Source organism: Lactuca sativa, chromosome 3 (assembly GCF_002870075.4).
Source record: "Lactuca sativa cultivar Salinas chromosome 3, Lsat_Salinas_v11, whole genome shotgun sequence".
NCBI lineage: Eukaryota > Viridiplantae > Streptophyta > Magnoliopsida > Asterales > Asteraceae > Lactuca > Lactuca sativa.
The window spans coordinates 45,812,039-45,831,883 of NC_056625.2; the positions used below are offsets into that span (position 1 = coordinate 45,812,039).

Below are 19,845 nucleotides of genomic sequence, written 5' to 3' on the forward strand. Positions count from 1 at the left end.
TTTATATAAATGATTATATTGTTATCTTTAAAATAAAAAAGACAATGTTTGATGTTTTAAATAATTATAATGATAAAAATTAAAACATTATGCAAATAAATTTTAAAAAATTAATTAACAATAACAACTATAAATAACATTAAACCATATATTGTATTTAATTTTATTCATGTATAAATAACGAGTAGAAGTTATTCACACGATTGAGATTATGGAATTATAATAGATGTATATATTATCATATAATTCAAAATAATTAATACAACATATAAATTTAGTATATGAATTATTATATCAAATTTAACAACAATGTTATTGTTATATTAAAAAAAACATATATTTGTTAAAGCTTCAACTATATAGGTGTTTCTGCGCAACGCGCGGACATTAGCCTAGTTCTCTATATATTCCTATGTAATTGTCTTTTGAACATCAATTAATCTATTATCTTACATGGCATCACAACTTTAGGTTAAAACCCTACTGCTGACCATAACCCGCAACCGCCGCTCTCTACCTCTGGCGACCTTCCCTAATAGTTGTCGGAGGTACCTTCATTATGTTCCATATTTTTTCCTCCTAAATAATAAAACAACCATCGGCACTAAACTAAAGCTCTTCCATCGGTTTCTTCCACTGCCTCGTCTACTTATACCTCCTCCTTAGATGACCCATGCCGAGCCTTCTGCCTCCTTGAATGGCCACTTCTTCAAATCTCTTTTCCGGCTCAGCCCCTTCCGATGTTGTCGTCGATCTCGCCGACATTAGTTCCGCCCACCACAGCTCGAGCCCTCTTTCTTTCTCGCTGCCTTTCTCCGGACTCCTATGTTGCTGGTTACATGATCATCCCCACAGCCGCCAATCTTCTCTTTTTCTATAACGGAATCACCTATAGCTAACGCTTCTTCTCTCTTCTTCTCCGACGAGCAGTCGATGTTAGCCTCCATTGTTAGAGCTCTACCACCACCGATGCCGTTATCTTCATCTAGTTTTTATGTTTTCTTTTTGTGTTTATTTTTCCAGTTTGATCGTCTACACCCGATCAAACTGAGTGGGGATGTTAATGATTAGGGTTTAGGCCCAAGCCCTTTAGGGTTTAGCTATTAGGGTTTATGTATTCTCTATATATTCCTATATAATTGTCTTTTGAACATCAGTCAATCCATTATCTTACGGCAAGTGTACTAATATTTTTGAAATGCTATTTTGTTTCTTAAACCCATGTACCTACGAAATAATGTTGTCTCACGTATCACATTTTATGACATTTGTTCCAAGTCTCAGAGTGAAGTAATATGGACGTATCCTAGGTCGGATACTTTTAGAAGAACATAGATACCGGGATTAGCACAAAAGAAAACTATTGAAATTTATTTTGAACAATAGTGACTTTCATATTCTTAGTGTTACATATGATTTTTTATGTTTTTAAGTTTTTTTAGAAATAATCCCTATAAATATCCTTTAAACCTTCTCATTTTCATAAAATGTTTATGACACCTTTCAATGGTTTGGTATGTTATCCTTTGGACACCGTGATTCTCGAATATCATGAATGAGTAATATACCAAAATGAAAATTTAATCGATGCGGCATTTTAGTTTATACACAAGTTGTTGATTTGTTTGTTATATATTGTGTACATTCATGGATTACACTTAAATGATAGAGGAATGTTCATGATTTTAGTGTCACCTAACATTTTGGATAATGAAATTAACAAGTGATGAATGAAATTAACACAAGTGATGAATGAATTATCACTAGTATGTCATTTACACTTTTGTTAGTTTCACAGCCCATAAAAAAATCGTGGCAAGTTTATATATAGAAAAGCCAACATATGAAAGAGGAACTCTATAATTAATTAGTATCAATTAGAAATCCGATTAGCAATTGAAGGCTTATGACAACAATAGAAGTCCAATTTGGTCAAAACAACATAAGATATATAGTACCATAGGCAACCAAGGATTAACAAAAGGTACCCAAAATCAAATTCTATTCTATTCAACATGAACCATCATCATACAAGATTCATAAACAAGTAGCCAAAATCAAAATCTGTACTATTCTAGTCATCATCAGCAATCACTTCCTCTTTTTCTGGGGAAGCTTCTTCTTCTTCTTCATCATCTTCAATTGTTTCAACTTCCTGTAAATCAAGAGGTACACATCACATTAGCCATTTATGATCACTACAAATCAAGAATACACAAAACCAATAAAACTCCTGAAGTACTTACAGTTTTCTCATTTTCATTTTCAGCATCATTTGTAGCTCCCAAAGCCTTTTGGTATTCTTCTTTAAGTTCAGCAGCCTTAGTAGTAAAAGGCTTCTTTTCCTGAAAAGAATCATCAAGATTTGGAGAACAATAAATCATTAGATACTATTCAACAAAAGAGCAAATTAGTCATAACAGAAAGACAATGTGTGAAATTTGCAACTCACTTCTTCTGTCATAGACTTCCACTTCTCACCTCCTTCCTTTGCAACCTGTAATTGAAAAGAGAAACAAAAATATTAACCAAATAGTCCAATTTATGAAGCTAAAAATGATTCAACTATATGTGTTTCATAAGGTAAAAAAGTATACATTTGCAACTTTTTTGTTATCAGGGTTTGCTGCCTTGTATGTTACCCTGAATTCATCCCTACACAACAAACATTTGTCTACATCAATACCACGTAAAATAGAATAGAAAGCTATCATGAAATTTTGAGAGTAATCACAGCATTACATGAAGAGAAAGAATGCAGTGGGTGGCCTTTTAGGCTTGGTTGGATCCCTCACTTTCTTTTCTTTCTTCACTCTCTTGTCTCCAACTTTCACTAGCCTTTTTCTACACACAAAAAAAATCGTTTAACATAAATAAACAACCAAAAAATGCGAGGAAAACAAAAATCCGTGTACTAATCACAAATGGCAAAAAGCCATAAATTACTTACTTCTCTGCAGGTTTCTTAGCAACTGGTTCACTAGCAGTTTCAGCCACCTGTGCCTCTGTAATCAACCATAAAGGGGGTAAATGCATGTTTGATTAAGAATCGGAAACGATTTGATCCAAATTTTATCGTGTTGAAACACTTTTACATACCCAAATTCATTTTAATTTTGGCATCAAGACCACAATCGTGCATGCTAATCAGCGCCACAGCTACATCCTTGTTGCACGCTTCACTGTATAATACAAGTTCATTAAATTAATTTCATAACTTACAAATCAGTATTACCAAACAAAACACTAACTACTACACAAAACCAGAAAGTTTTTAGCTTCCAATTTCCAAATCGGCATAGATCATATAGAAGTAACGCATTTCAACCGAAATTGATATGAGCATTCAACTTTATAGCAGGTGTTGCAAATAAATAAGATGATATTGAACTTATAACAGCATAAGCAATACAAGGAATGACGAAAACAATACCATCGGGTGAAAGCGCTGCCATTTTTTGCTCGTTTGAGCGTAGTGGAAGTAGTCTCCACTTCGACTCGCTTTCTGCCTCGGGCTACGTTGATTGATTTTGAGGAAGCATCACTGGTACCCGCCATGGAAGATAGCTTGAAGGCTGATTTTGTGTGTGTATGAGTGAGGAAAAGAGGGAGAAGTTGCTGATGGAGAAAGTGGGGGAAAAGGGTTTAAGAAGAGGGGAAATTTTCAGGAATTTAGCGCCACAGGTGCCGCCAATATTTCAAGGGTGAAATTTTAACTTAATGCTTAAATTCAAATTCACGCGGATCGCCTATGTGGCAGAAATTTCGTCAATTGCATTTTTGTTTTTATTAATTTTCTTTAATCTTTAATAGGCCAAACTTGGTCTAGAAAACGTATTTAAAAATAGGATTACACTTAGATTTATTTTAGAAAATTGGGTCCATTATGTTCCGAATATCTTCAAATCTATGCTGTGACTTTATTTTTTTTTTTCAGTAATTTTATTCATTAAATTAAATATCTTCTACAAACACGTAGCATATGAGTATGAAAATCACAACTGATGTGTGTAATACACATTTACCCACTTTAACATCCAAAAAAAAAATGACAACTAGTGTAGTCAGTAGTGCTTCTTGTTCTTGAGCCGGATGTTTTTCTACTTAATGTAACGAAAACCCAGTGTTCCAACCCAATTAAGCCCAATAGCCCATCAGATTATTCGGGCTAACCAATACCCAACCCAATTAGCCCGTTTGGTTATTTTGGTAAATTCAATTTGAAACACGTATCTTGTCCGATGAAATCTCAATCAGTGGCGGAGCGAGATAGGACGTTGGGTGTACTATAGCACCCCGAAAAAAATTGTTTTATATATATAAAAAAAATTATTTGTAAATATGGTTTATATTATTATACCCCCAGCTAAAGAGATTATATTATGTTTTTTAATGCCAACAATATGATAAAAAGCATGGAATATTTATTGATAATATTTGTACCCCATATAAAAATTTCTAGCTCCGCCACTAATCTCAATGTACTCGATGAATAAAAAGATATTTGGTATGTTGTAAAAGAGAAGTGCTCGTTTAGTGTTGAATTGAAGGTAAATGAGTAGTTTTCTATTGTTGTCATTAAACAACATATTAAACAAGAAGTCTTATTTGCATGTATGCTTACAACAATCACTAGTAGTGCTAGCATCAATCCAACAATCCAAAATGTTTAAAAGATATGTTTAAAACATGAAGTTGAATTCAAATTTCAAATTATCCCATCAAATAATTGAGTGTTATGCGAATAGAAAACATCCAAAAATTTTGGATACATTCAATCGTTGTCCAATTTGCAAAAGTAGGGTAGGATTATCACTTCCCTTACCAGTAGAAGGAATCTATTACAAGTCCACCCCTAAGAACTATTTTCCTTACTCTATAATTACTTTGTTTTCTTTATTATTTATAAATATTATACTTAATTAATATTTATTTTAATAAAAACTATAAAATAATAATATAATAACCTACTTGGACCTTTGTGTTTAGCCGCCATGGTAGTGGTCAAGTGGCCATCGACTCATAGACGATTTCAGATTCGTTTAAAGGTGGATAAAACTTATATGTAACAATAAATGATTTTACAACTATTGTGAACACTTTTTTTTTTATAAAGATCATAAGTTAGGCTACTAAGATACCTAAATAAGATGGTGTACTCCAAATTTGATTAACTTTTTGACATTATACTATATATTAAATGAAAACTCAACAACAGTAACATTTACTAGTATATACTATAACAAATTTACCAAAATAAGGACATTTCGAAATCTCATTTGCACACCTTGTGGACAGTGGACACCAAATGACTTCAAACCACATGAGTTCCTTTACCTAAGAGGCTAAGATTCATTCTTTACATACATAGAAAGTTGGTTTTGCTTATTTCCGCTAGTAGGGACATTTCACAACTTATGAACATTCTGCGACATTTGAAGTTAGCTTTCATAGTCTATGGTTTTAGGTTTCACACAATTTCTACAATTACGAATTAGCTTATTTAAGCCATTTTCACTTCATTTTTATTTTTCATAACATGCCATAATGTCCCTACACCCTTTGGCCTTTGATTCCTCTCGGGCTATTTCCTTCAAACTTGTCAGCTATATTTCATGCACTCGAGCATCATCGATAGTAATTCATAATTGTGTACGAAAAAGAGAGGCAATTAAATCCAAAACCCTTGCACCAATTTGCTAAAACACTCGGCGGCTTTATAAAATCAAATCACTGTTGATCACCATTCCAGTGGTTTTCCAACCCATGTGCATTCACCTGTCTAACCCCACTTGCAGTCACCTCTTTGTTCTCTTACCCTATAGTATATATAAAGACACAAGGGCGATAAAATCAAACTCACCACAACATGAAGAAGTCTCAACTAAACTCTTCTGTCTTCTTCTTCGTTCTTATTCTATCATTTTCTGTTTCATGGGCAGCATTATCTTCCATTCTTGATGTTACACCAGGTCCTGAAGATTTCTTAAGCTGCATACGATCCTACTCCAACAATTTGACATCCATCTCCGAACACATTTTTACCTCTGGCAATGCTTCTTTCTTACCCACTTGGCAAGTGCATGTGCAAAACACTAAGTTCCTTAAACCTTCCACTCCTAAACCATCTGTCATCGTGACACCTGTGGACGAAACCCTTGTCCAAACATCCTTACACTGCGCCAAGAAACATGGCTACGAGCTCAGGATGAGGAGCGGGGGCCATGACTACGAGGGTCTCTCCTACACCGCTGATGTTCCATTTGTGATGCTCGATTTCACTAAAATGAGGTCTATAGACGTGGATGTAGCAAACAGTACTGCGTGGGTCCAGGCTGGCGCTGCACTTGGTGCAGTCTATTACGCTATTTCTCAGAAAACCGACACCTTGTATTTTCCGGCAGGTGTTTGCCCCACGGTGGGTGTTGGCGGTTACATGGGCGGTGGTGGCTATGGAAACCTGTTGAGGAAATACGGCAGTGCTGCTGATAATGTTATTGATGTTCGCTTCATGGATGTCAATGGAAATATTCTCAACAGGAAGACGATGGGTGAAGATTTTTTTTGGGCGATTCGAGGAGGTGGTGTTTCCAGTTTCGGAATTGTTCTTGCATGGAAGCTGAGGTTGGTTCCTGTTCCCGAAAAAGTAACCGTCTTTATACTGAATAAAACTTTGGAACAAGGGGCAACAGAACTCTTCTATAAATATCAAACCGTTATACCAGCTATTGATAGAAATTTACACATGAGAACACAGGTGTTTGGTGAATATATCGGCAACACTACCAAGAAAACCGTTCGAATTATGTTCGAAGGAATTTATCAAGGCACCATCAACACATTGCTTCCATTGTTGAACAAAAAGTTTCCGGAGCTCGGTGTTACACGAGAGATTTGTGAAGAAGTGAGAAGCATTCAGTCGACCCTTGTGTTTTGGGGCTTGCCAAGTTCCGCCCCAATCGAGATTCTCTTGAACCGATCAGCCATAGCCAAGCTGAACGACAAAACTAAATCAGACTACGTCCGGACACCGATCCCCATAAACGGGTTGAGAAAGATTTGGAGAAAGCTTATGGAAAATGACGAATCAGGGCAACTTATGATTAATCCTTTTGGTGGAAGGATGGCTGATTTCTCAGAGACGGAAATTCCATATCCTCATAGAGCTGGGGTTTTGTTACAAATTCTCAAGACTGTCAATTTTCAAGATCAAACTTCAGATACGACCCCTACATCGCTCAAAAGGATAGCATGGTTGCAAAGCTTGGATGAGTTAATGACGCCTTATGTGTCAAAGAACCCAAGAGAGGCATATGTCAACTACAATGATTTGGATTTAGGTGTTGGAAATGCTAATTACAAAGAAGCAAGTGTTTGGGGAGAGAGGTACTGGAAGAGGGACAATTTCAAGAAGTTGATTCGCATCAAGGCCAAAGTTGATCCGTTGAATTTCTTTAGGCGTCCACAAAGTGTTCCAGTATTCTCGACGCCTCTCTCAGACATATGAAGCTCTTTGAATGAAGACCCATCCAAAATATGGATTTGATTTGTCTTTTTTCACAAAACTAGCTATAAGTCTCCTTTTGGTCGGTTTCTTTTCTTTTTCTTTTCAAATATTTAAGACTCTAATATGTCATCTTTAAATAAATAAATCTAGTTTCTTTTCCTTATTTTGTCCCAAGTTAAAAGTCGGGTTTATAATCCACCTTTACCCTCTAATCATTATAAAAGAGACTTCCAATAGTTTTATAAATGACTAAATCTAGTTTATTTTCCTATATCATATGACAATCACTTGAGTGGCCCAACTGTTGACAAGACAAAGAATAAAGTCACCATAGGGAAAAATTATGAGAGTGAATCTCTGCGTATTAAAGGTTTCAATAATCAGGATGGCTCGGAGGAGTGCATAACATACTCTGGACTACTTAGAGGTCGTTTGATAGTTGTTGATTGAGTTAAAACTTTTGACTGAGTCCATATCTGGCTGAAACCATGTTGTTTGATTATATCTCTAACTCACTGTGATGGATGGTGATAAATGACCATATTACTCCTTGATGGAAAACTTTATATAACGCCAAAAAATAACAACGAAATTTATTCTTGATTCAGAAAAAACAATGAACTTTGATCGGAGTTCGTGATACAACAAACAAATGAAAATCAATTTAGTGATTTCCCTTAGCTACTTAAAATAAACAAATGAATCAATTCAGTGATTTCCCTTAGCTATTTACAACAAATGAATCAATTTAGTGATACAACAAACAAACCAAAACCAAGTTGCAAATTTAGTCAGTTAACTTTTCTTCATTATTAATCCGGAGTTATCATCATGTTTTAAAATAAAAAACTATCTAAAAGTATGGAACAAAATTTGTGTTAGTCAAACTCTATCATACGTTAACAAGACCAAAAGTTCCACTGCAACTATGAAACTTGTAATTCTTAAGAAGCATGTAAAGATAATCAATATACATTTAGAAATGATTACACAATCAGATTGGACTTCCTCGTTGTGCCTTGCATCGTCTCTCTCTCTCTCTTTCTCTCTCTCTCTCTCTTCGGTATAAACTCACTCTCTCTCTAACCATAAGCAAGTGTATGCCTGATAGAGATGTTATTTCTTCATTTGTAGCTTTGTTTTTCTTCTCTGATAATCAAGACTACAAGACTCACTCATGCAAGTGATCGAACACTTAGTGGACAGATGAAATCTAAGGAGAATTTGTCAATTGATTCGTTGTCAATTTATCAGACATGAATATTACTTGAAGCTTCAAATCGATAAAAGGAACCTATATTTTTTAAACTTTTAATTCAAACATATTAATAAAAAAAACTTCTAAGCAATATAACAAACCCAAACACTTCGTCCCAAAAGGAAGGCCTAACTCGAAGCCCAAACATGATTAGGGTTTTCACATGAAATGACGATTAGGATTTGAGTAAGAACACTTAAACCATTAAGGATTTAATCCATTAAGTCCATCACTCAACCAGGTGAATCATACAATGTGGTCGGGCATAGTTCATAACTCCAATCCAGCGGTCCAAAACGCGGGTCCCAACAATTCCCAAACTAAAGTCTCATAGATTAGGGTTTTCTAAACCCTAATTAGGGTTTCTAACCCAAGCACATGCCAACTAGGTCCAGGTTCAGTTTTTAGGTTAATTAAAGTTTCATTAGGTTGTGCACCACCCACTACCACCTCGGGCGGTGGTGGTCGATGGTGGTTCACGGCGGCAGCCACCACCTCACGGTGGTGGTGGTGGTTATGATTTTAGGCCAAAATAATGACAAAAGCATTCCAAACATCAGTCCAATCACACACATAATCACACGACCATCGGAGATGGTGGCTAGCGGCGATAGAACGGTGGCAGCCACCACCTCACGGTGGTGGTGGTTAGGCCTGTCGAAAAAACCCAAAACCCGTTCTACCCACCCGACCCGTTCTGAATTCGGGTATAATGGGTCGGGTAGAACGGGTAACGGGTATGAACATTCGGGTAATAGGTTAACTCGATAATAATATAGGTCGGGTTTTAGGTATGAATATTTATTTTCGGGTATACCCGAATACCCGAATTCGTTTTTTAAATAATACCAAATATACAATGCAGTCACGTACGCATACTTCAAATAAAACAAAACCCTTCGTTTCTTTCTTATGAACGACGACTCTACAGTCGACACAAACTTGCAAAGGGAATATGACGCTGAAGTTGAAGTCCTGAACCGTCATCACAATTCTCAGTTTCTCACTATCGCACGGAATGGAATTAAAAAAGTACATAACATATTATAAAGATTTGTATTGTTATTATATATATATACTTGTTAATTGTATAGAGTATTTTCCTACCCGATTCTTTATTAAACCAATAAACATGTAAAAATAAAAAAAATAAAAAATTATCAATAAGTGTCATTTAAGAAATTTTCGGGTATACCCGATAATTACCCGACCCGACCTCAAACCTGAATACCCGAAACCCGAAACCCGAATTACAATATAGGTCGGGTATCGGGTATTTATTTCTTAAGGAAATACCCGTTCTACCCGACTCGTTCTACCTGAAACCAGAAAATTTTACCCGTTCGACACCCCTAGTGGTGGGGGGGGGGGTGTTCCTTGATTTTCTGGCCAAAGATTGCTCATACAACATCACACCATAATACACACACCTATTTACACCATAAAACACATACACACAACCACATTCCATGGTGGCTGGTGGCGGAAGGAGATGGCAGCAGGCGACAACCATCATGGTTGGCGATCATGATGGTTCTTTTCAATTATCCGGCCAACCAAGACACATAATGCACGCCGCTCAAGAGAAAACAAACTCAACAACCTCCTTCGGGGTGGCAAACGACGACCGGAGGAATGGCAAAAGGGACATCCGCTATCAGAGCGGTGGCGGCAGCGCTAACATTCGACACTAAGGTGGTGTAGCAGAAAATGAATCGGAGAAGAGAGAGGCTTCGCGAAAACAACTACATTCCACGAGTTCCCGCTCTTCTGACTTCCCCAACAGTCATGACGTTCTCTCCCGTTGGTCGTCGCTCTTCGCCGACAACAGATGCAACAATGGTGGTGGTTCAACGAAGGGGATGGCGGCGGCTAGAGATGGGAGAAAGAAGGGTGGCGGCAGACTTAACAAGAATAGGATTAGGGTTTTCAGTGAGTATGCAACGAGGGGAAGGATGGGTTGACGGGTTCAGCCCCATCTGCAACTCCCAAACATCTAAAATATCGTTAATGAAAAACATTTATCAGAGTTCATCCCAAAATCATTCAACGCGGAAAACATAGGTGCATGCACTGCGATCAATCTGAGCCCTTCTTTTCCAAATCGATGATACCTGAAACCAATAAACAAAATTGTAAGCACGAAGCTTAGTGAGTTCCCTAGAGCATACCCCACACAGTCCACATAATCACATAATCCATATTAGCTATAAAAGCTACATAAACCATATCAATCACAAATCAACATATACGGATGTCGTGGGCTCGTCCCTAGGGTCTTACTCCAGGATGCCATGGGCTCTCCACATGGTCTTACACCTAAGTGCCATGGGCTCTCCTATGGTCTTTGAAAGCCATGGGCTCTCCACGTGGTCTTAGATCCAGGTGTCATGGGCTCTCCCATGGTCTTCCATACACGTATCACAAAGACAACTATACCACATGTAACACCCCGTTCTTTAAGTGTGTAATTATGAGTTTCATCCGAGAAGGTTTCGGGCTGTGTTAGAAGCTTTGGGCTTCGCGTCACCCCGTATGAATGTAAAGTTATTTGGGAGCGGGTTTAGATTGGAGGAGTTGTGGTGTTTTAAAGTTGATCATTGTGTATAGCTCGTTGTGGTATAAGTGGAAGAAGGGTCCCATACATGCATGACATGCATGTGTTTTGGAGTCTGGCTGGGTACGCCCAACGTAATGGGGTGATGAACGCAGGATGGCCGAGTGAGTACGCCCAGCGTACTCTCAAAAACTCCAAACCCTAATTTTGGGTCAGCCACTATATAAGGAACATGTTGGTTCACCCCTTAGCCTCCTTATGCTCATCCTTAACCTCATAAAACCCTAGATCTCGTATTCCCTCCATTATTTGGGTGTGTTTGACCTTGGAAAGCTTATTTTGGCAAAAGAAAGGCTTGAAGGAGAAAAGAGAAGTTGTCAAGGAAGAAGAGGGACGATTGGAGCTTGTAGATCTGAAGAGATACCATTCTTTGGAGCTTGTTTGAGGTATAAATCTTCTTGCTTGACCTTCATATTGTATAGATCTATGTATTTTGAAGCTTTGTCCCCATTCTTGTCCCAAAAGTCCTCACCTTGTTGCATATTTCGATTTGGTCAAGATTATCTGTCCTTTCAGATCTTTGGGGAAGTCTTGAGTGAGAAAAATGAGGTCCCAAGGGCTGTAGTTGTTCCATGTGTGAGATATATAGGTCTTAATGGATTAAGAGCTTAAGGACGTCCCAAGTGATAAAGTCTGAGACTTTATGAGTTCTAATCATATTTGGCCTATGGATCTGAAGTTTGGGCTTAAGAACTTAAGCCATTAAGTCATTATGTGGATTTGTTGAGCATCAGGGTTACGCCTCGCGTAGCCTTAGAGTACGCCCCGCGTAGCGGGCCAGTGCCCCAATTTCCTTTGCGAGTCAATGCTGTACGCCCCGCATACCAAGGAGGGTACGCCCAACGTACTCCTCCTGTTGGACTTTCATTTTTGGGCTTTGAGTTTGGGCCGTTGGTGGACAGTTGGTTGTTGGGCCAAGTCTGGGAATTTATGGACAGAGTGTTTTGGGCCCAATTATTGTGATGGACTTTGGTTCTAGGCCCATTTGGTGAAGTGGGCCCAATTTGGTAAATTGGGCCAATGTTGGACTTTATATGAGTTTTGGACTTTGGTCTTGGCCCGATAAGGGGAAGTATGTTTGACCTAATGCTTATGCTTGTTATGTTGGTTAGTTTAGGATTTGCGGTGAGTTGGTGGTTCAAGAGTCTGCTTCTTCAGTTCAGAGTTTCGGCAGTGCAAGGTGAGTTATCCTCACTATATCAACAGGGTCTAAGGCACCAAGGCTGGCCCTTATCGGATTGAGATCCGGGTAGTTGTTGTTATGTTGTTATTGTGTTATGTTTGCATCTTGAGAGCTAAGATGGTATATGTTAGAGACCTGATTGAGATCGGTATCCTGCGAGATAGGGAGATGTTATGCTAGTGACCTGTTAGGTCGGTATCTTAGTTAGGATGATGATATGTTATGTGATCTGTTTGATCTGCTTGTTGACTGTGAATTTCTATATGATTGTATGTATATGTGCACATGGTTGTTTGGATTGGAGTTGGGTTGAGGCGGGTCCTGCTTTGTGTTGTAGGCCAAGATACCCAGGGCGGACCGGTTGTTTCGAAGGCCCAGCGAGCGGTCCGTATAGGCTGTAGGCCCCAAGAGGGCGGACCAGACGTGCCGAGGCTCGGAGAGTGGACTAGACAGACTGAAGTCCCGGTGTGGGCGGACCAGTCATACTGTAGACTCAGAGAGTGGAACAGGTGGATTGAAGGCCCGGTGCGGGCGGACCAATCACACTGCAGACTCGATGTATGTGGATGGACTCAGAGGGTGGACCAGGTGGACTATAGGCCGGTGCGGCGGACCAGTCACACAGTAGACCCGAAGTGCATGGCTGTTTTGTGATGTGATATGTTGTGGCATGTTATGCGTGTATGGTGTATGTGGTTGGTATTTTGGGGATATCTTACTAAGCTTTCGGGCTTACAGTTGTGGTTTTATGTTTTTCAGGTTCTTCAGGAGACCGTGGCAAGGCGAAGGCGTGATCGTACCGCTCCTCATGATTTTGTAGTAATGTGATTCTGGGATTACGTTAAATGATTTGTATTGAAAACCTTTTTGTAAAGATTTAATGGAATCGAGCTGTTTTTGAAAATTTTAAAATTGGTTGTATTTTTCGGTTGTTACACCACATAATCACTAGCATACCACCTATACATGCATACCAGATATATCAGTAGTGAATCTACATTAACACTACAACATAGTAGGAAAGTCATGTGCTCTCCACATGGTCTTACATCCAGGTGACATGGGCTCTCCCATGGTCTTCCATACAAACATACCACATATACCACTAGCATACTTCCTAGCACATAACCAGCTAACATGTCACATAATACAACTTCAACTAATATACCACATATCATAAAATGGGCTGGCCTTGGTGCCTTAGACCCTTTGGTATGGTGACCAGACTCACCTGGCATTGCTGAAGTCCCACAGATAAAACTCCAGTGCTGGTTGACAGGTTCCCGAACTGTCAACATCAAACAATACCAAATTAATAATTGGGTTCTAACTCATAATCATAAGTCCATGCTTGGGGGTAAAAGACTACTCTACCCCTAACTTGGCTTGATTCAAGCCCAAGGCCCAATCCAAAGGCCCAAAAGTCCAACTATGGCTCAAAGCCCAACATATGGCCTAATTTTCCAAATTAAGCCCAAACCTTTACATGGACTTATTCTAAGGCCCAACCAAAAAGTCCAGTCCAACATTTTGCATTTCTAATGGCCCAATATCATATAATTATTAAGGCCCAAACTATGGCCCATCTACGACCCAATTTTCCAAATTGGGTCCAACCCCTCATATGGGCCTTACCTTAAAGCCCATCTACATATTCTAGTCCATAAGATTATTCTTGGATGGCCCACTATTGGCCTAATCACTAAAAGCCCAATAGAAAGGCCCAACATAAGGCCAAAATGAAATTAGGGTTTCATATAAAATGATGATTAGGGTTAAGTGTCCCTACTTATCCCTTTAAGGACTTAATCCATTAAGTCCCACATGGTCTTAGGTTAATTTGCAATGATTATTAATTAATATTTTAAGTTCATTAACTAATCCCGATGCGGTCCCGAAAAATCCCAAATTAGGGTTTAATGACATTAGGGTTTTCCAAACCCTAATTAGGGTTTCCAACCCATCTTAGCCCAATAGGCCCAAAAGCTAGGTCCTTTGACCAATTAGGGTTCATTAGGCCCATTATGATTTCACTAAGCCCATTAGGGTTTCAAGCATCCTAACCGAATCAAACATGGCAAGGCAAAGCACACCGCCACCCGACACGACGGCTGGTGGTGGTTTGAGATTTCTACTATTATTTGGCACCATTTACAATATACAACTCGATAACACACACACAACCACCTAGTGGTGGCCGGTGGTGGCACATGGCGGCAGCCACTACCTCACGGTGGTGGCGGTGGCTTTTCCGACTAGACAAAACACCCACAACACATATTAACACCAAACGATTGGATGAAGCTAAGACACACATGTATTGCACACACCATGCATCAACTAACAACGATGGTTGGGGGCAGCTTGATGGTGGAATTCCGGAGGGCAGCAGACGGTGGTTGTCATCGACGAACACGACAGTGGCAACAGTTAACGGCGGTGGTTGAAACGACATCGACAACAGCCGGGTGTGGCTGTAAACGATGACAGAAAAGAACGAAGAAGAAGGAATGGTGGCAACAGCTTCAACCGAGGGCAACGTCTCCTCTATGGCTCGTTTCCCAGGCAAGGAAGGTCACGGTGTCCGGCGGTGAGCGCGTAATCCAGCAGCAGCAACCACAGCGGCATGGCGGCTGTGACTCGACTCTCTCCATGACCGATTGCACAATGCCTCCGCTGTTCTTCATCTTCATTCACAACGAAAAAGGTGACGGTGGCACTTGGCTCGACGGCTAGCGACCTCGATATGGTGGTGGTGACGCCGGAACATAGGAGAAGGGAAGGCGGCGGCTGGGAAAGGGATGGTATAAGGAGGGTGGCGGCTGGTGAAACCCTCTAGGGTTAGGGTTATGCAACGACTAAATACCCAACACCCTAAGCTAATTTACCATAATGTCACAAATGGTCCCTCTCCATACAAATCTTTTCGAAACAGATCTCATATTTACCCAATACACCCCTATTCTTGTAACTCTTTTCATAATCAATCCAACAGTTACCAAATAGCCCCCCTTCTACAATTTTTTTTCAAATAAAGTCCATAATTTACCCTTCAGCCCTTAGTTTTCCAAGATCTTTTCAAATTAAGTCCCAGAAGTTACCATATAGCCCCTGCCTTCATAAATATTTACAAAACTAAGTCCGAAACTTACACTTTTAATCCACGACTTCTAAAATTGTGATAATTAGCTCCTTGAGACCAACACCTTGCTATATAATTATTAATTTTAGGATACTATTAATTAATTAATTAATTTATTAATTAAATAAATAAATGGGGTGTTACAACTCTCCCCCACTTAAATTAGATTTCGTCCTCGAAATCATTCCTTACCCTTCCTTACACGCTAACCACTCTAGTAATATGGCCTCAACTCCAAGCATAGCCCCAGCCTTCCCAAGGCATTCTAAATCATCCCTCGCAGGGTTCTAAAACATTGGAAACGAACAAACTCTTTGCAACAAGATCACATCTACTCCGTCTAGAATCTGCTGTATGGGGATGGTCTAAATCCCTAACAGACCACTAATACTAAATCATTATCATTGAATCCAGTCCGTTCATCCCTCAACATGCTACTCAACTTCTGATAAATCAAGGTTCCCACTATAAAAAAAGGTTCACATACCTAATTATCCCTGCAAATCACTTACACTTGGCCAAGGCTCAGCTAATCCCGCTGTTAGTGACTTGTCACTCCCTAATAAACAAGCTATTTCATGCGTAATTGCAACCTAAAACACAAATACTAACACTGCCCAAACACAGAAACTGCTCGAACACTGAACTGCCTGAAGCAGTATGATGCCACATGGATGCTTTCCATAATCTAACGAGACCTACCTGGTCTCAATTCGTTCACCAATCATCTGAAACACCGGGTCCCGACCCGGTTGCGGAGCCAAATGGCTCCCTACTTAGTCGACTCACATGACTTATGAACGAAATCCTCCTATGGAACTAGTTGCCACTAGTTATCATGCCACTGTGGCTCTGACAACCTCCTGATCCAACCGATTAGGTCCATGCGTTGAATCCTGACGTTACCGAATCCAAGGCTAAAGGTGATTGCTACCCGACCAATGGTAGCCTTATATACCAAATGACCTTACGCAGTCCATTACTTCCATGATCTCATAATTGTAGGGGCGATCCTACAGGCTTATAACTGTCTCAACCATATCTAATCCATATAGGGATTTCCGAAAACCAACCCGTAGATTTTTATGTCCTCACTGCTACACCCGAACTGGTAGGTACTACTATTCCTTCCGCGTCCTGACAACGACTCATGTTATCTACCAACCAAGTGAAGGGTGCGGCTACATCCATAGACTTACATCACTGTAGCACTATCTACTAACCCTATGAATGCTACGGCTGCACCCGTAGACTTACAACACTTCCAACACTATCTGCTGCTAGTGAATGCTACAACTACCCCCGCAGTCTTACCAAAATTTCCATACTACATGATTGCTAGTGAATGTTATGGCTACCCCCGCAGTCTTACAACACTTTCCATACCGTTCGAACACGCACTCGACCTAACACTCAACTAGACTTGAGTCCTATCTGGAACTCTAACCTAGTTTTTGAAACATGCTATCAGATGCCAAGGAAAAGTGTGACCCAAACGTTGGAACATTTTTCTAAACTCCCAACTCACCCAATCCTCAATCTAGACGAATACTCGACCGCCTTCCTCTCTGACAGGGATACGAAACTCATCCTAGTCTCACACCTATTTCTGCTCTTGAGTACCTGGCTGATTATCCCCCACTTAGCTTCAGCTAAGTCTTCACGACTCATGAAAATTGAAGGATCCCCAGTCCTTCTTGCTTTCTAGTAATCCGCTGATGACAATTTGTGCTTACCAATGCTGGTGATCAATCACCAGCTAAACCCTGAGATCGCCCATTCTCTGAAATCTTGAAAAATACTCTTGAAATCTGGTCCAATTTGACACCTTGATCCATCTACCAGGCTAATAACTGGAGGCCTTAATCTTCACCTTAGCTAACGAATCCTCTTTCCTACTTCAAATCTTGCAACACCACTGAACTCCGATCGAACACAACCCATGCGAAAGTACATTTCTATTGAACATCCAATGTCCGAACACTTATACATCTAACACCCGCAACTGATTCCACTATCTTCATGCTACCAGTCCTTCCCTAGCAATGGTAGTGCCTTGAACTCCAAAGTTCTTCCATAGACAGCTGACGACCATACCCGAACAATGACACAACTACTGAACTCTAACTTACTTGGAGAACTATCGATTTAACTCTTACTTGATATCCTCTTAACACTACTCCTACATAGATCCTGACAAAATCCAGAATGATAATGGTACACGTGGAACCCACTTTGCAAAATACATCCCTATGTAGGTTCATCAAGGACTTTTCGACATGCGGAATGGCATATTACAATCCTTGATAACCCAAGTAATAGCAGAGAACCGACCCGAGATCTAACTTATCCCCGATCACTCATAATTCTGAAGCGATTCAGGTTCCCAATTCTTCTTACTTTTTAATAGTCTACTATCAATAATCTGGAGGAATCCTGATCACCTTCTGCTAACATGATTAACCTCGTTACCCTGTAGCAGCCTAAACCCTTGGAGCGATAAAATCCCTTGTGCACTTTTCCGTACGTGCTACACTGACTCCGACCCTACCGGCCTTTCACACGATGATTAGAAGTCATGGGTCTCTTCCCTGGACCCTCTACTATACGCACGTAGCACGAACCTCTCTTCTCAAGGTGCGTCAACTCGATCTCGCATCTGCAACCTCTTGGAAATCATATCCTTCAGGGTCTGACTCCCTGCCACGCTCACTAACTCACTTGACAATAGCTAAGCTGAAACAAATGGAACATCCTCTGTCCCTAAACCGGGTCACAAACTTCTCCCCAAAGCTTCTCAGATTCTCCAAGACTCTCAGATATTCGAGTATGGATTCTGTGTTTTCAGTAGTACGGGCCCAATACTACCTTCCACACCTATCCATACTTTCATCGACAATCCTCCCGAATCCTCCAAGTCACTTCCTCAAACTGATGCACCCAAGTCTCACTAATCCTCACTACTAACCTGTTGAATAATACCCTAGGCTTTCCTAGGTTCCCGACCTCGCCATGCCATCAATTGCTGAAGAACTCCCCATGATGCCAGCCATCCACCTCCTAGATATCGTCACGTCCACTTAGTAGCTAACTCCCATCACTCAAGAGTTCCAGAAAGAACAAATAAAACAGAATTCGTGCAGTATCACTCCGATCCAAAGAACTATCATAGAACATTTCACCCACATATCGCGTCTCGCGCTGTCCACACCATCCATCCTCACTGTCGGCTGTCACTACTAGAAAAACAGCCTTTTACGACGCTCATTGCGCGTCGTAAAAGGCTCAGACGACGAGCAAATGCGCGTCAAGAAAGGCCCTGTCATAAAGAGAGACGACACGCTTTTGCGCGTCGTCTATAGACGACGCGCATTTACGACGTTCATTTAAGACGCGCAATTACGCCGCACGTTTACGACATGCAATGCATATCAAGGAAGGCCCTGTCATAAAGGAAGACGACACGCATTGGCGTTTCGTAACCTTACGACGCACATGTTAATGACACACAATGCGTATCAAGAAAGCCCCTGTCAAGAAAGGCCATGTCATAAATGAAGACGACACACATTTTTGCGTATCATAATTTTAAATGTTTAAAAAAAATTATTATTTTTAGATTTACTAATTTTCGAATTAAATAATACATTAAAAATCTCACAATACAAAATAAAATACCATAAATAACAAAGATAACTCATTTCACTAATATGTCAAATACATATAATTATTCCAAAAGTGAGTAAATGTTATAAAAAAATGAACTCATTTATGTACAATTGCATCATCTAGCTTACTATGTGCCAACAACTCTCTGTGTGTTTACTTTTGCTTGAGTCTCGTTTCCTCCAAAGCTTCTAGCCATGCCAAAATATGATATCTTGAGTCTCGTTTCAAGAACCAAAAGAAATAACAAAAGTGCATAATTTATGTATAAATATATATATAATGCCAACTTATGAGATGAAAATATGTTAGGGGATTAAGTAGAAGAAATTACCCAGGACCAAAAGAAAGAAGCTAGCTCAAACGCCATCTGCATACGGATTGATCATGAGTTATGAAGTTGTGTTATAGCCCTAAAAACAAACACTTTGTGGAAATGAAGAATCAAATGCAATAAATGCCCAACCTTCGA

The 19,845-nt window shown here is 39.7% G+C and overlaps 2 protein-coding genes across 2 annotated transcripts; one reads left to right on the plus strand and one right to left on the minus strand.

Moving 5' to 3' along the window:
- Positions 1-1,927: 1,927 nt before the first annotated feature.
- On the minus strand, positions 1,928-3,646 carry LOC111912377 (high mobility group B protein 7). Its single transcript, XM_023908114.2, has 8 exons — positions 3,434-3,646; positions 3,100-3,182; positions 2,951-3,005; positions 2,743-2,844; positions 2,598-2,655; positions 2,453-2,497; positions 2,247-2,345; positions 1,928-2,155 (listed from the first exon to the last, which is right to left on the minus strand). Exons 1-8 carry the CDS (start codon positions 3,556-3,558, stop codon positions 2,075-2,077), a joined length of 648 nt encoding a protein of 215 aa, XP_023763882.1. The 5' UTR covers positions 3,559-3,646; the 3' UTR covers positions 1,928-2,074.
- A 2,198-nt stretch (positions 3,647-5,844) lies between these two features.
- On the plus strand, positions 5,845-7,670 carry LOC111912378 (tetrahydroberberine oxidase). The gene has a single exon (XM_023908115.3). The coding sequence runs from the start codon at positions 5,870-5,872 to the stop codon at positions 7,505-7,507; it is 1,638 nt and encodes a 545-aa protein (XP_023763883.1). The 5' UTR covers positions 5,845-5,869; the 3' UTR covers positions 7,508-7,670.
- Positions 7,671-19,845: the final 12,175 nt, after the last annotated feature.

Excerpts from the sequence above, each read along its gene's own strand:
- LOC111912377 (XM_023908114.2), bottom strand. The coding sequence starts at position 3,558 with ATGGCGGGTACCAGTGATGCTTCCTCAAAATCAATCAACGTAGCCCGA. Across the intron at positions 3,006-3,099 it reads CAAAATTAAAATGAATTTGG|AGGCACAGGTGGCTGAAACT; the intron begins GTATGTAAAAGT and ends GGTTGATTACAG. Across the intron at positions 2,498-2,597 it reads ATAACAAAAAAGTTGCAAAT|GTTGCAAAGGAAGGAGGTGA; the intron begins GTATACTTTTTT and ends TTTCAATTACAG.
- LOC111912378 (XM_023908115.3), top strand. The coding sequence starts at position 5,870 with ATGAAGAAGTCTCAACTAAACTCTTCTGTCTTCTTCTTCGTTCTTATT.